This window comes from Merops nubicus, unplaced genomic scaffold, assembly GCF_000691845.1.
Source record: "Merops nubicus isolate BGI_N331 unplaced genomic scaffold, ASM69184v1 scaffold7882, whole genome shotgun sequence".
Lineage (NCBI taxonomy): Eukaryota > Metazoa > Chordata > Aves > Coraciiformes > Meropidae > Merops > Merops nubicus.
The window spans coordinates 9,796-26,678 of NW_008591489.1; the positions used below are offsets into that span (position 1 = coordinate 9,796).

General features: G+C 40.6%; 1 protein-coding gene across 1 annotated transcript in view; it reads left to right on the top strand.

Annotated features, from left to right (window-relative positions):
* Positions 1-317: 317 nt before the first annotated feature.
* LOC103782508 (IQ motif and SEC7 domain-containing protein 1-like) overlaps positions 318-16,883 on the top strand; it is a gene marked incomplete at both ends in the record, with an annotated part of 28,186 nt that continues 11,620 nt past the window's right edge. Inside the window, 7 exons of the mRNA XM_008950279.1 lie at positions 318-479; positions 4,219-4,341; positions 5,125-5,291; positions 8,252-8,391; positions 9,936-9,965; positions 12,376-12,501; positions 14,082-14,181. Coding sequence (XP_008948527.1) covers positions 318-479; positions 4,219-4,341; positions 5,125-5,291; positions 8,252-8,391; positions 9,936-9,965; positions 12,376-12,501; positions 14,082-14,181 — 848 coding nt within the window. The remainder of the gene's footprint in view (positions 480-4,218; positions 4,342-5,124; positions 5,292-8,251; positions 8,392-9,935; positions 9,966-12,375; positions 12,502-14,081; positions 14,182-16,883) is intronic.

Genomic DNA, 16,883 nt, shown 5'->3' on the forward strand with positions numbered 1-16,883 from the left:
GCTCGGGCTTGGCTTTTGGATTGACAAGTGTTGTGACTTTCCTGCCTGAAGCCGCTTGCATCTAAAGCCTCTCCTCAGAAGGGTTCTGGAGCAGGGAAACGCGTCGTGCACACAGGGATGTGTTTCAAAGCCAGCAAGCTGCTACCAGCCAGCAGTGTGTTCTGCGCCAGGGTTACGTGTATCCTGAACCTATACTAGCCCACAGCAGTAGTAGGTTAAGTCAGAAGTGATGGCCAACATCGTTATAAAGCTCTAATCAGATGCCTTCGGGTCCAGTGGAAGAAAATTAATCACTTTGCATTTTCATTTCTCCTCAGAAAACCTGAAAAAGGAGTCCAGTACCTAATCGAGCGAGGGTTTGTGCCAGACACTCCGGTCGGTGTCGCCCACTTCCTCCTGCAGAGGAAAGGTCTCAGCAGACAGATGATTGGAGAATTTTTGGGAAATCGGCAAAAACAGTTCAACCGGGATGTGTTAGAGTGAGTACTTGAGGGGAGGAGGGGGCAAGCAGGTTTTAATGGTAAGTGAGACATTTCATCAAGCCAGCGGAAGCAGCAGCCTCCAAATGTTTTGAGTGTATGTCTGGATCTTGTTCTGAAGCAAAGGGAAAACAGACTGTAAGGGTTAAGAAAGAAAACATGCACATGAGCAAATATTTATTTCTTTGCTTTCCAGTTAAGTTACTGTTTTTATTATTGATCCAGCAAGATAATTACAAGGATTTATATTCCCTGTAGTCATGTACATTTACTCTAAATTTATATTTTAATTATATTGGTGTTAGAAAATGGTATTTTGAAGTCTTTTTCCTTCCTCAGGCTCTCTAATAATTTACTGAATGAAAACCAAAATAATAATATATGCAACATAAGGCTTCATCAGTAACAGAACATGAAAATAATTATTACAGCCAAATGGCTCAGATGTTAGATAAACAGGGACTTTAGTGGGAACAGGCATATGCTGACAAGATCTATAAAAATTGTTCTTTTCCAAAAGATTAGATAACAAAAACTGTTTAAAAACATTCCAGAAAGCCGAAAATGAGACTTTTAGCCGCTTGGTCATAAATTTTGAAACTTTATATACAGAGTAGACCAAAAGAGAAGCTGCTTTATTTTCAGAGGGTGTTCCATTTAACATGAATATTTTTGGTGTTTGTTTGGTTTTTTAAATATCTGATATACTGACCATACGTGAATATATCTTAGCCCAGTTTTGTTCAAGGAATCATATAAATAATTCAATTAGATGTTTAACAAAACCGCTGAGAATGACAGCAAGAAAACCCTCATCTTGCTCGTTAAGGAAGACTAGGAAGAATTCTGGCCAAAGGTTTTAACCAAAGTAGAATAAAAGCTGTGCTGAAATTTACATGAAGACTTTCCAAATACTTTCTGATTTTTTGAAAACAATACAGGTCCAGGACAAGGTGATTTATAATCTTAGCTGATTCATTTTGTAATTTGAACAAATTGTTTGCCTTCACCGTCTCAGACAGACTAGCAGAATATGGGTAAATAGAAGTGTGTCTCTGCTAAGCCAGATGCTCTGTCTGTGATGAGGTGAATTGTTCCCGAGTAAGATCATAATCACCTACCTACAGCCCCACAACAAGCCTTTTATTGACATTAATCTGTTCTCAGATAACCAGTTTCAGCCATGCTTTGGGGCGAGGAACCCTCCCTAACTGGTGCAGTTATCTCCATAGTGTTCTGAGCCTTGCCTGCAAATAGGAACAAGGGATTTTTTCTTAAAAAGAGACAATAGAACAGCATTGCATCTTAAATACCACATTTACAGATTGGAGGTGGATTTTGTGGAACTGATAGTAACCCCAGGTTCTTACATAGACAAGACATTTTAACAGATGATCCTTTTGCATCATTGATCCTGTTGCGCAATTTCATTTCAAATGACTCAGTTTGATTTGTGTTCAAATTTCCCAGATCCTTTCAATTAGGGCCTTTCAACTGTTTAAAATCATCTTTCCATTGAAGCTTAGAAAATACTCAAGAGAGTAGCCTAAATTTTGAACCAAGAGCTTCACTCTGGGCCTACTGTAGACGCTGCTGCCTGGTGGATGGTCAGCTGTGAAGGCATAGTTTGGGTGGCGTGGGGCTGGCGTAGCTGATGGTGATGTTCTGACCAACATTTGAGGCACATGAGACACTCTTCCCAAAGCACTGCTGTTGTTCAACAAGCCTCAGTTTCCTGTCTCTGCCTGACTAAGGAGGGCTTGGTGTAATAGAGCTGAAGATCTCGCCTTCTACTGTTTTGCATGAGAAAGCAAAAGTGCAGTCATTTAAAGAAAGAATAAAATAAAACCATCATAAAGAGCGCTGTAACAGTGAGAGGGAAGCATGACATCCTGTTGCTTTCTACAGGACCCCATCATTTCAGGCCGTTGTACTACACACATGCCAGAGTACAGACAAGTGGTACAGTAGAGAACCAAGGAAATCGGAGCTGTGCTAACCCAGCAAAGCATGGAATGGTTTTCATTGAAAGAGACCTTTAAGATCATCATCCAGCCGTTCCCCCAGCACTGGCAGATCCCCACTAACCCATGTCCCTCAGCACCACATCTCCATGGCTTTGAAACCCCTCCAGGGATGAACTCCAGGGACCACTGCCCTGGGAAGCCCGGCACAGCCCTGGACAACTCTGGCAGGAAAGATATTTTTCCTCATGTGCAACCTAAACCTCTCTTGCTGCAAGTTGAGGCCATTTCCTCTTGTCCTGTTGTTTGTTCCTTGGGAGAAGAGCCTGGCCTCCACCTGGCTGCAGCCTGTTGTCAGGGAGCTGTGGAGAGCCAGAAGGTCTCCCCTGAGCCTCCTTTGCTCCAGGCTCAGCACCCCCAGGTCCCTCACCTGCTTCTCCCCACACTTGGCCTCTAGACCCTTCCCCAGCTAAGTTGCCCTTCTCTGGACACGCCCCAGCCCCTCAATGATCTTCCAGTCAAGAACATTAACCATGGTGGTGCATCTGCTGTCTCCACAGTTGATACAAAAGATTAAGACCCTTCCCCATTATGTTGTTGGCAAGCAAAATTCTGGAGGTCCTTAACTGCTCTAGTTACTTGATTTTGACTCCACTTGTCTGCATGTGCATTATATCTTTGAAGGAGGAAAGAGCTTTTGAAAGAGTTGCAGAACTTACAGTAGGTGGGAAGACTGTGAACATTATTGCAGAACTGATAATAGGTCTTTAGGTATGGGTTGGAAAGGGCGTGAGAAATGCCAACCAGGTTTGTTTCTCTCCTTGCCCTTCTGCATAAAAGGAAAAATATTCAAGGCCAAGTGAATAAATTGCCTTGGTATTAATCTGTTCCTAAAAGAAAAGTGTGAGCTACTCTAATTTATCATTCTATAGCTATACATTTAAGAAAAGGATTTTAAAAGTGGTCTGTGCTTTCTTTCTGTGGTTTCTGCATTACAGTGCTGTTACTTGCAGTGATTCATATCTGGATATTTAAAAACTAAAAGCTAAGTTTAAAGAAAGGAAATTTATAAGCTTCAGATTTTAAAATAGTCTTTAAACAAAGTATCAGAATGACAGTTCATATTGTTGAGTATATTAAACTGCTTCCTTTTTTATTTTTTTTGTCAACACTGAGACTTTCAGAACAAGAAGGTGATTATTTCTGCAAAATGTTAACTGAAAGACATGGTAAATGACGGGGAGATGAGAATTACAGCCATAGCAAGCGACTATGCAAACAAGATTAATTTTTTTCTCTCTCTATGTAAGAACATTCCTAGACCGAGAGCAGATTGTTGTGCTTGCTGCAGGCTGTTGGAGATTTGATACTTTGAAGAGTGTAAACTATTTATTGTTATTATAGGCATTGTAGTAATTGATTGGCTTGAAAGCACAAAGCAAATAATTATTCCTGGCAACAGTATGTCACTTACAGTGGTCAGACATTTGTCATTCCAGCAGCTCTTCTGGTAAAAAAAAACAAACAAACAAACCCCAAACCAAAACAAAAAAAAACTTAACAAGGGCCTGCTCACCTGTATGTGTTCTCATTTATCTGTTATTCGCAGTCCTTCCTTCCCAGCTTAGCTACAATTACTGCAATTGCTGCTGAATGTTTCAGAAAACTCCATGAATCTCTACAGGAACCAAAAGTCTTTTTGGTCTTGAAATCTTACCTTTGGTACTGTGCTGTTAGAAATTAAAAGCCACAACAGCAATGTGTTTTTATCCTAGCTGTGTTGTGGATGAGATGGACTTCTCAACAATGGAACTGGATGAAGCACTCAGGAAATTTCAGGCTCATATCCGTGTTCAAGGAGAAGCCCAGAAGGTAGAACGGCTCATTGAAGCTTTTAGGTATGACACTGAAATAAACTATTCTCTCACCAGAAACCTGCTGCTGTCTAACAGTCAGACTGGAGAACTGGGGAGGCTGAGTGTATTGAAGTTATTTCCCTGCTTATTTCAACATCCTTGTGAGCTACAAACAGTTTCAAATGCAGCATGTCATTTGTGGTGGGTTTGCCAAGTATGAAATAGGAAGTTTTATTTGCTGGTGCTGGTCTTTTGTGTCATTGGTATTAATGTGACAAGATTTACCCATTAAAAGTTCTTTCTGTCTTCAGATGAAAAGAGATCAAGGAGCTTTGAACGTCTCTAAAAATCTGCATATAATAGTTTGTATGAATATAATTTTAACACCATTTACATTTTAGAGTACATATGCTCTCAGCCTTTCATTAAGCATTTCAACACTAGTGGAATAAAGAGCATTAACTTATTAATACTAACACCTACTTTATCCAGGGCAGGATGAGATGTAAATCATCCTGCGGCAGTAAGCTAAAATCAGTGCTGTGATCTTAGCTGGTGTCAATGGGCATGACTCACTGAAAAATAAATTAAATACTTCAGTTATTGTAGTTCAGAATCTGTACTAAGAACTGAAGTTAATGGCAGTAGAAAACAAAAGCCGTTCTAGGATGGGCTTATGAAAATATGTGGACAGCAGAGTGCCTACGTGCATGGAACGGGAATAATCACTTGCTCAGCCTCAGGAATGTAGCAGCAGTTGGTTTATTTGGTGGAATTTTAAGAGTCATTCATAGCCCTGACAGCTTCCCCTCCTCGCTTTTGCAGCCAGCGATACTGTATCTGCAATCCAGGTGTTGTGAGACAATTCAGAAATCCTGATACCATCTTCATTCTGGCCTTCGCCATCATCCTGTTAAACACAGATATGTACAGCCCGAACGTGAAACCTGAGCGCAAAATGAAGCTCGAAGATTTTGTCAAGAATCTAAGGGGTAAGCAAACATGAACCGTGGTGCTTGAGAAAGCTCTTCCCTCTAGCTGTCGTTGAGGGACACTGTGTGTCTTCTGGAAGAAGGACAAAATACAGGCCATGATTTCACCTGACTTCTAAAACTACCGTCATTTTTACAGGCTTTAGTTATTTCTGGAATAGTGGAAACAGAACCAAGCATACAGTATTTTGTGATTTTTATTGTGTCTGCCTGGAACAGGTGTTTTGTCACATCCTTTTATTTGCAGTTCTTTCAGTGCAGCTGAGTAATGACAGTTACCTTATATTCAGAATTCTTCAGTACCTCCATTTTTTTTGATATAATTGGGATTTGCCACATTTAGACCCTTCACAAAGTCAAAGGGCAGCTCATAGACAACAACTTCTATACACGTGACTGAAGGTAAATAAATTCAGTTGCAAAGACCATGTGTGTGTTTGTAGAGATACTAATCTCCCTATAGTCTCACTGCATGCTGTGGATTGTTCCTGAGAAGAGGAACGTGCTTTCTAGATAGTGAATTACAACACTACACTGCAGCATAACCTTACTAATGAATTCTTATGGAAATGTTGTCTTCCTAGTTGGCAGTTTGTGATATCTCTGTAGCAACCAATGTATTACAAGGGAGATCAGATCTGTACTGTGAAAAAAATTAAACCAGTAGGGTCTCTTACGTATTTTACAGTTTTATTCTAAAAGGGCATTTCTTTCGCTCCCTGCTTCAAAAGCTTAAACTTCTTATTCTTGTAAGTATTCATGCAGAGGAGACAGAGCCACTGTCTCCATGTTTTTGTTGGAGAGATACAAACTGGGACCAGATGCAATGTTAAATTTTCCACGTTCTTAAGAGATGCAGGTTAATAACATTGCTAGAAACATTTATATTAGGTATTGCCTTAGAAAACCTGCATTTTCTCAGCCTGTACGTGTATGTGTATCAAGGAACACAAATCACTATGCCATGGTGAGAACTTTTGGAAATAAACTAAGGATTTAAATTCTTGGCTGGGAAAAAAAAAAATGCCCAATTCCAAAATCTTCCTGAAAAATACACAGGAAATAGCACAGAAATTTCATTTGGGTTTCTTCATTGTTTTATTTCCTGATCAAGAAATTGTTTGCTAGGCTGTGGCACTTAGGTTGCCAAGAAAGTACAGGTATTTTTTCAAATCTGTATCTGAGAGCTTTCTACTTTGATTCTTTCTGGTGAAAAAGAACATGTTTTTATGAAATCTCAGCTCTGCCTGACAGGAGGCAGTCACTGTAGAGCTGGGGAGGAAGGTCATGCATGGGAAGGGAGACAATACCTTCTGTGCGCCCGAGTAAGAATGGATCAGGCAGAACACTCAGATATTAGAGGAATAAAACAAGACTGGAATCCCCATCCCTTTTTGTCCTTTAAGATCGTTTGTGCCCATAGAGAAAAAGAGCTTTTATTATAGTTCCATTCCTGTGTGTTTGTGCAAAGGCCAGGAAGATTACCTGCTCAGTTACTGCAACCCTCTCCTCCTCCTCCCTCTGCCTTCCCACGTAGGGTGAGCACACAGGGGTTAGTGCACAGTCTCTCTTCTTTTGGCCACGGTGTGTGTAGCAGCATGGCAGCAGAACAGGCCTGACAGCGCAGGCACCGCCAGTCCTGCTGTGCTCTTCAACAGCCGTTTGCTCAGCAGTACCTAAATGCGGGCTGAGTGGCAGAAAGAATCAAGTTGCATCATACGTAGAAATCTGGTGACTTGTCTCAGGTGTGTGGCAGTTTGTGCGTGCGTGTAGGACTTTCATTTTAGTACTAGTGAAAACTAAACACTTGTGTTGTTCTGGTATTTCAGATTTTGAAAATAAAAGTCCTGTTTGGTGATTTTTTGTCGTAGATTTATATGACAGTGAGCAATCCCTGTGAAGCTGATGGTTTAGCCTAGCAAAATTTAAGTTGCTGTTGAGATTTTATTGTCAAGTCCACAAAGATTAAAAAATGCCTGACATTAGTCCATGCAAAGGGCAGTCTTTGGAAGATGTGCTGGTGTGGAACAGAACAGAGACTATTTTGTTTGACTGTAGTTGCAAAGAAACTATTTTATCACAGGAATTTTCATGTAAGCAGTTGTTCTGCTTGGTGATAAAATAGAGTGGTTTGGCTTCTGAATGGGAGATAAGAGGTTATTGCTTTAAAACCTGTTTAAAAAATAAACATACGTCTCCCTGTCCCCCAGAAATCCAGCTTTAAGTCCCCTATTGAAGTTGGGCTCCTTCCACTGCTATTAAAAATTCAGGATCAAGCATTCAGGACACTGTGGCGTTATTTAGAATACTGACGTGCCAATGATAAGCACACAGTGCCAAACAATAACCCTGTGATGAGGCTATTTGTTTGATTTGTTTTTCCACAGTAAATTGGTTTTGAAATCGTATAGGAAATATTGGTTAAATTAATTTTACTGGGTGTTAATGATGTTCTCGTGTAGGAAATTATTTAATGAACAGTGTTGAGTAATACTGGGAGAGAGGCAAAATGTTGTGTTTCTGTTTTCTCCCAGTGGTTAGGTGGAAGTGACGAGGAAACAAAACAGGGAGTTAGCCATTTTCTGGCTTAGTTTTAGATTGGAGTTTTAAAACAAAAACCCAAAGCTGTGTAATTTCCATCTCTATTTTGGCATATTGGAGGCAGGAAGCTTTTGGATAAAAATCAGTGCTTCAGCAATGAGTAATGTAACTGCTGCTGCTGCTTTGGGAAGGCAGGCACAAGAACAGCACAGGAGATGTTACCTGACAGAGTCCTGGCAGGTGGGTGCCAAGCCAGCATAAACAAGTACATCAGCAGCGTGAGGCAGCACTGGTGTTCCTGTTAGCAGAAGAAACCAAGAGTGCCCAGGGTTCTGTCCCCTCCTTGCTGAGAAATCACACGGAGTGTCAGTGGGATCGTTCAGAGCCAGGCTGACAAGAGGAACTGTTGGCTTCTGCAGGTGTGGATGATGGTGAGGACATCCCCCGAGAAATGCTCATCGGGATTTATGAGCGAATCCGCAAACGGGAGCTGAAGACCAATGAGGATCATGTGTCCCAAGTCCAGAAGGTTGAAAAACTCATAGTAGGAAAGAAACCGGTGAGTTGACTTTGCGCTGCCTGTCAGGCACTAAGGGGACGTGGGGCCACGTGCAGCAGAGAGCAGCACAGACGTGTGGTGCTTGGAAGTGTGAACTGGTCAATAAAGGCAAAAGGCAGAAACTGTGAAAACAACAACTTGCTGTACGATTGGTTTGAATGTTGGACCATTCACAATGCAGATGAGTGCTGTTGGTGCAGGCTGGTGTTCACGAGTGGTGATGTTCTGAGTCTTAACCTCTTTCTGTGAAGCTTTGTAGTTCCAAAGTCGCGCTGAGGTATTTGCGTTAGGCAGCTCTCCTGTTTGTTTCAAGAGAACTGGCGTATGTCATCTTGCCTCCAAAACTCACAAGGGTCATAGAGAACTTAGGTTCATGTCAGTGTCTTTCTCAACTCTGCAGCTGGCTCTCTCAAGTGGTATTTGTGTGTCCTTGTGTCTTAGAACTTAGCTGGAAATCAGGTCCTAGGGATTCTGGTGCTGGGTTTGAGCATCCAGAGGTACCTCTTGCCTTGTTGTGGGGAAAATCCAGACATACTTCACTATATAAACTAGTTTTCAAGGCATCTGTTAGAAAAGGAGAGAGAAAGAAGGCCACAGTATTTTTCCCTTTGTTTTAGGAGCTGAGTGAACCCAGACATACTGAGACCCTTATTTTACATGCTAACAGCTGTATTTAATGTGCTGAGGGGTAATAGAGACTTGGCCTTCCTGAATTCAAAGCCTAGAATCATCTTTGGAGAAATCTTCATGTCAGTAGTCAGACAACAGCCCAGAACAAAGCCAAAAAAATACTAGGCTGCATGTTTTTGAAGTCCTGCCTTGTTTTATCAGCTCTAGGGAACTTCACTGAAGTGGGGACTGGTGGGCTGGTGGATTTTTTATTAAGGAAAAGAGCATGGATTTTAAGATTCTCCCTATTACTCTTAAAGAGCTTTGAACTGTAATCTCTTCTCAGACAAGCCTCAACATGGGGAGGGGGAAAGGGAATAAGGGACCACCAGAAACAAGAAAATCCAATTTCCTTCTGTTTCTCCGTAAGGAATTATTGAGGAAATCTCTTGGAAGAAGCAAAGGAGAGCAAAAGCAAAATTTCTCTTAAGAAAAGCTTTTATATATTTTTGAGTAGAAGGGAAATTAATATTCTAAAGTCAGTATTGACAGGCACTTATGCTTTCATACAAAACTTACTTTCCATAATTGTTTGGGGATTTGGGTTTATATATAGACTTCTGTGGGAGATGTTTTTTTTCCAGGTTCTTTTTTTATTGGGGCATTCGCAATTCAAATCCTAAAACTGATCCTGACCTTGTGAATTAAATGGGATTAAGAAAACATACCCTCCATGGAGGGATTCCTCTGTTGAGAGAGTTTTTAACTGTGTGAAAGAAAGTTCAGGAAATAGCCCACAGTCTTTATTGACAGAAGTATTTGTTTTTACTTTATAGGCATATAGTTGTAGTAAGACCATGACATATTTACTTGCTATGATACAGTACTGTGTTTCTCGGAAGTTTAATGAACTTGTATATGTCTTTCTACTGTAGATTGGATCTCTCCATCACGGACTTGGTTGTGTACGTATTTCTCTCCTACTCCTTCAGAGTGTATAGTCATTTTAACTGACAGCTTGTTGGTAAATTGGCAATAATGCATTCTATTGTATTTTAGCTTTTTTGAAAAAAATAGGCTGCTTTCAGGCAAAACTCTCCTATCGTTGTAGCCATAACTCTCCGAAGTATAAAGATTTTCTTAAAAATATGCTTCCCAGACAGACTAATTTATTGCCAAGAGTTTTCTAGACTTTTTAGTACACTTTTTATGCATTTTAGGTGCCACTATCACTGTAGAAATTAGACAGCCAGTAAATAAATAAGATTACAGTTGGTGCCTCACTTTTCCACTTGGGTCCTGCCTGAATGATACTCTACAAGAGCACAGAATCATGCAGATTCACAGTATGGTGTGGGTTGGAAGGGACCTCTGGAGATCATCTCATCCAACCCCCCTGCTCCAGCAGGTCACCCACAACAGGGTGCCCAGGATCACATCCAGGCAGGTCTGGAATCCCTCCAGAGAAGAATTAAGATATTGCCAGTTAATTTCACAGTTCTTTTTTGCGAGGTAGATGAATGTAGAAAATATTGATTCCAGATTTAACTTATAGGCATACTCCATAATGACCCTACAGCTATTCCTCTAATGCAGTGTCCCATTTACTTTAATTTCATGATGACATTATTGCTGGGAGTTTTAAACAAAGAAACCACCTCGTAGCAGAAGAGTGCACATAGTGCTCCAAAGTCTTGAGTACTATGTACAAATTTGATCCTAGTGATTTAATTTCTTCCCTAATTATAACTTCACTGTTAGATGCATTTGCATCTTCGTGCAGGACAACCAAAAGAAAGAACTTAAAACTTCTTTTAATTTTTTTTTTTTTTCAGTCCACTTTTTCTGTGCAAACAAACTCATGCAAAGCTAGCTTCCTATTCCTGAGTGGAGTACCTGTCATTGTTTCATTGGGTGCATGTCTAGCAGTACCACTGGACTGTAAAACCAAACTGAAAGACGTGACCTTTATAAAATATGGTGGCAGGCAATCTCACCTCATCGGCTGTTGCTATGAGCAGAAGCATTGCCTGTAGCTGCATTTCAACACCAGCACTCACTGTAGTTGTTCTGCAAGATCGTGGGCTCAGTGGCTGCCCTTGGGTTTTGTTCTCACTGAGCAAATCTCAGTCTGCCACGTGCTGGGGAAACAGGCTGGAGGTAGGAGAGAATGAGAACATGCAACATGTATTCCTGCCACTTTTCACTGAGAACACAGGTAAACTGTTCACTTACCAGAACAGCTTGGAAATAGGAAGATTTCATTTCTCCATCATTCTTCACCACACTGGCTTCTTTCAAACGTGTCAGATTTTTTTATTAAATACCGTCTCCTGGCAAGTTCAGGGAGGGTAGTTAAGCTAATGCCTTAGATAAATTACATGCTCTTAGCATTTCATCTGCTATTAGTATAGTTATTGTTAGATTTCAGAGAAAAACTGAAATCACACCAAATGACTTGATAAGCAGCTAGGAAGAAGGGCAGACAGTGAATCCTAAGTTCTGTTTCTCCCTCTTTTTTTTATTTCTTCTCCCTGCCCTCTGACTTATATAGAAAAAGAAGACACAATAACAGCCTTTGACATTTTCTTTACCTAGTAAATCTTGTAATTCCCAAGTAGGTTCAGGAAGTATAAAGAAATATATAAATGAAATATATAGAGAGTTATCAAAGAATATTCTGCATGTCAAATTTTATAAAGTTTAAAGGATATCTTTTAATATTGTTGACAAGATATCATCACTTGCATTTGAAATTAATTAAGCCTCGCTGGGCTGAGAACAGCAGCTTTGGAGATCACTTCAGCAGATGTTTCAAATACGAAAATTGAAAACTATTTCTTGTTTTCTTCCTGGCCTGAGAAAATAAACCAGACTGAAAATGCATTTACTTATTCCTGATGTCACCATTTCCATGGTATAGGGGAATGGACAAACTGAAATAACTCGGTAGAGTACGGCACTGTATTCATCTCACAAAAGCTAAAGGTGCTTTGCATCCTGTCATCTAATACAGATGTGTAAAAATGCTCAGGAAAGCAAAACATCCTTTGTCTAGAGCCCCCACTTGACTCCTCTTAAGTTTTTTCAAGATTTTATTTTTCCACAAAGTAAAGTCTTATCATCTGGCATCCATGTACAGGAAAGCGAGCTGTTAGAGGATATTTTGTATAAGAACCTTCACGAAGTTTGAATGTAATGTCAGTGTGTGTGGCATAAAAATCTTTATTTTTCTGCTGTTAGTCCTTTGAAAATGTCTAATGGGCTTAGAGGTAAAAATATTTGAAGTACTCAAAAAAAAGACCCTGGGTCTGAAAGATGTTCTTTCTTGGCTAAATATTGCTATATTAACCCTGATTTTCCGTATTCTCATAGGTCCTCTCTCTGCCGCACCGGAGGCTTGTTTGCTACTGTAGGCTGTTTGAAGTTCCAGATCCAAATAAACCTCAGAAGCTTGGATTGCACCAGCGAGAAATATTTTTATTTAATGATCTTCTTGTGGTATGTATTTTCAGCTTTCAGATAGGCTTCTAGTGAGGGATTCAGAAAGGCCTGTCTCTGTGAAATTGGTGGCAATTAAGTATGTGAGCATTGCTAAAAATAAATACGTCTGTCTTCCAACACTACTCTGTACTACTCAATCTACTCTGTGCTCCTACACTTTCGGGATGATTAAGATTTAAATTTTCATCATTTTCTTCATTATATATAATTTGCTTTTGAACTGAAACATTTTATTGAGTACTACACTCTGTTGTAACAAAGTACTTTGATGCAATAGCTTTTACTATAAAGAACAAAAATTACTTCCAGTTTATCCATTTCCCTAATGGTTAAAAGATGACCTTTTATTCCATGTATAATAAATTCAGGGTACTTGTGGAAGAACATAATTACACACTACTTTGTATTCCCCAGATGTTCTATGAACCAGATGTCTTTATTCATGGAAATAGGAGTAGAATGTGTTGAAATAAATGCTACAGTTGAATTTACTTTCTAGTGTGCACTTTTGAAAAACAGACATAAAAAAACTAGTGACAGCTTGGAATTATTTGCATGATTTCCTCATTAAATAGGAAAATTTGTTGCATTCTCACCATGAGAGTGGTGAGACCCTGGAATGGGTTGCCCCGGGAGGTGGTTGAGGCCCCATCCCTGGGGGTCTTTAAGGCCAGGCTGGATGAGGCTCTGGGCAGCCTGATCTAGTGGGAGGTGTCCCTGCTCATGGCAGAGGGGTTGGAACTGGGTCCCTTCCAACCCTGACAGATTCTGATCTGTTTTAGCAGAGGACTTAGTAGTGTTTGGCTGATGGTTGGACTTGATGATCTTAAAGGCCTCTTTCAACCTAAAGGATTCTGTGATTCTATTTGGAATGTGTTTGGATTTTACCTGGGAGCTAAGAACTAATTATTTCATGTTTTGTCATGAAAAAGGCATGCTTCAGATGCACAGTTTTATTGTGTGTAACTTTTATATACCTTCAGACCTTAAAGCCAGGAAGTATATAATTAAAAAAAAAAAAAAAAAAAGTTAATCGTTTGGATTGTGAGTATAACTTCCTAGCTGTAAAAGTGAACTCAGGTGTAAAATGACGGATCATTGTCGTCTTCAGTTTGCAATTTTTCTGTCATTTTTTATTACTTACTCAGATGCCAGTAGTTTTATCAAACTGTTTTGGGAGTAATATAGGCCAAATTTCTCAGTTCTAGCAAAACATCATCACCAAAAACAACTAGTAAAAATAAGCATGTTGGCTCTAAAGAGCGCTGGAATTCACACTTCAGGGGATCCCTGAGGTTGATAGTGAATTGTAGCCTGTTACTTCTAAAAGTAAAGACTTATACAGCCTCAGAGCTTTTATTGTAATAGGTGCTGTACCAGTCAAGGGAAGACAGGGCATCGCTGGGCGATGGAAAACGTTACAAGTCCTGGCAGAATTACATTACAATTTTCTGGCAGATTATAGCTTTCTTTGGCATAAAATGTTTTCTTGTGTGCTAATTCTTAAGAACAACGATTTTCCACAAACACCTATGGTAAAAGGGATATCTCACTGTGTTTTATTTGATAACTTTCAGGTGACCAAGATTTTTCAGAAGAAGAAGAACTCTGTCACGTACAGTTTTCGACAGTCGTTTTCCCTCTATGGAATGCAAGTTCTTCTTTTTGAGAACCAGTGTAAGTCTTTCCTCTTTTTTCTAGATTTACTATTTTGTTTATAGATTAAATAAATGGTATGAGTGAAAGGGATGGATAAGACTTGTTTCTGAATTTAGGAATAAAATTGCTCTGAATTTAACTTAGCCCTGAAGTTTAAAATGAGATGATGTCAGCATAAGAAACAGCAAGATGGCTGTTAAGAGTTTTTGGTTGTAGTCAGAAGCCAAATCTAGCAAAATGTGTACTGAATGTGTGATAAAAAATGATTGCTATTGTATTTGACACTGTCTCCTATAACGTCCTCCTTGGGAAGCTTAGGAAGTGTGGGTCAGATGAGTGAACAGGGAGGCAGACTGAAAATGGGCTCAATGACAGAGCTCAGAGGGTTGTGATCAGTGGCACAGGGTCTGGTTGGAGGCCTGTAGCTCATGGAGTATCCCAGGGGTCAGTGCTGGGCCCAGTCTTGTTCAGCATTCATCCATGACCTGGATGAAGGGACAGCATGGACCCTCAGCCAGTTTGCTGATGTACACAACTGGGAGGAGTGGCTGACACACCAGAGCTGTGCTGCCACTCAGCGAGACCTGGGCAGGCTGGAGAGTTGGGCAGAGGAGAATCTCATGAAGTTCAACCAGGGCAAGTGTAGAGTCCTGCCCCTGGATGGAAGAACCCCCTGCACCAGTGCAGGTGAGGGGCTCACCTGCTGGAAAGCAGGTCTGAGGAGAAGGGCCTGGGAGTGCTGGTGCACAGCAAGTTCCCCATGAGCCAGCCATGGGCCCTCGTGGCCAAGAAGGCCAATGGTCTCCTGGAGTGCATTGAGACGAGTGTGGCCAGCAGGTCAAGGCAGGTTCTCCTGCTCAAGGGAGGCCATGTCTGGAGTGCTGCATCCTGTTCTGGGCTCCCAAGTTCAGGAGAGACAGGGAACTACTGGAGAGAGTCTACTACTGTGCCCAGTAAAGGCTGAGAGCCCTGGGGCTGTTCAGCCTGGAGAAGAGAAGCCTCAGAGGGGATCTGATCAATGCTGATCCATAGCTAAATGGTGAGGGCAAGAAGATGTGTAATTCAAAGCACTATTTAATTTATTTTTGTGATTTGTATATTTGTGTTAATTTATATCTTAAACTTTTTTATAAATACAAAGCGGAGAGTCTGGATTAAAATTTGTATTTTCCGACACCTTTTGTTTATATCAGTTGTAATCAGCATCAATCCAGTACTTTTTTTCCCTCTCTGATGCTTGTCAGGCTTAGTCTTAGCAGACAAAAACCCAGCACTGTCCTTATTGTAAGCCCAGAGACAGCATCACTAATAATGCAGCAGAGCAGAGTTGTTTGGGTGGGACACAGGGAGACAGTCGATTTGACCTGGCATAATGATTTGTAAATCAAACCTTGACCTTTGTGATAAACTGGATATCGGTCAATGTGACATTCAGTAGTTATGTGCTTTTCACTTGTGGAGGGCTCTTGGTTTTAGTGTGTGCTTGGGAATGTGCTCCCACGCTCATCTTGCTCAAAAGCAGTTGCTGGTACTGAGTCACAGCATCTGGAGATGTCCAAAGGGAAGAATTGGTAGAGTTTGTAGCAGCACTGTGGTCTGCAGTTTATTTACATGCACACATGTTCATTCTGTCTCTCTTCTGCACACACTATATGATAGAAAATTAATTTTTAGAGATAAAGGCCAAATATTTCTATCCTGGACTTTACTAAAAATAGAAGAACATATAATTCCTCTGATGTCAAGTTAAGTAATGTTTTCTTTAAAATAACCTCATAAGCATATGAAGTAGAAACACTTTACTCAAATAAACTTTAAAATATCCATAGTGAAACACAGGAGTAGAGAGTTGGGTTCCTCCTAGTGAACTAGAGGCATTTAACTGAGACACTTTAGTAGCTCCTGAGGTAAATTCACTACAATGAACCAGTGAGTGCATTGTACTCCTAATATCACTGCCTGTTAGGTGGAATGCAGGATTTTCCAGCTGGTTAAAAAATAGGTATTCTTCCCCTCTGGTTTGTACCATTCGTATTCTTGGTTTCCCCTGTCCCCAGCAAGCTTTTGGGCATTTTGGCCAGAGCCACCATGCCATCTGTGTGCATCAGCCATGTGAATCAGCTGGCTGCAAGTGAATGAAATACAGCACCCCTAAAGCAGAAGCAACAAAAATACTGGTTTGGTACTCATGAGGTTGAACAACATGATTGGAATTGATGCTGGCAGTCAGTTACGTTGAGGGATGGATAAGCTCCAAAAGCGAATATGATGTTATACATCTTAGTAAATAAATAGGCCATAAGGGAAGTATATTTTACATTTTCAGTGAAAATCACTGGCAAAATACTAGGTGAGCAGATCACCTCAGAGAGTGTATAGTAAACCAGTAAATATTACGTGTTTCCTGATGCTTAATCAATACAATGTAGAGTAATGTCTCTGCTCATAAAATATTTGTTTGATTAGCATGTGGGAATCTCTTCATTGCTGATGTGAGAAGGTGGCTCCTGTGACTTTGGGGTTACCAAGTTTCCTTGTCTGGTTTCATCAAAATCTTCTTTTATTTTTTTTCCCTGAATTGCTGCACTTTCTCGCTCTGTTTGCTGCATATCCAGTGTCAGTGCTGGAGCCGTGGTGTGGCATCAGTCCGCGTGCCTCGCCCGTTAGCTTGCCCAGCACCAGGCCCCTCTGCACGCTAAGCCATGGGGCTGCACCCTGAA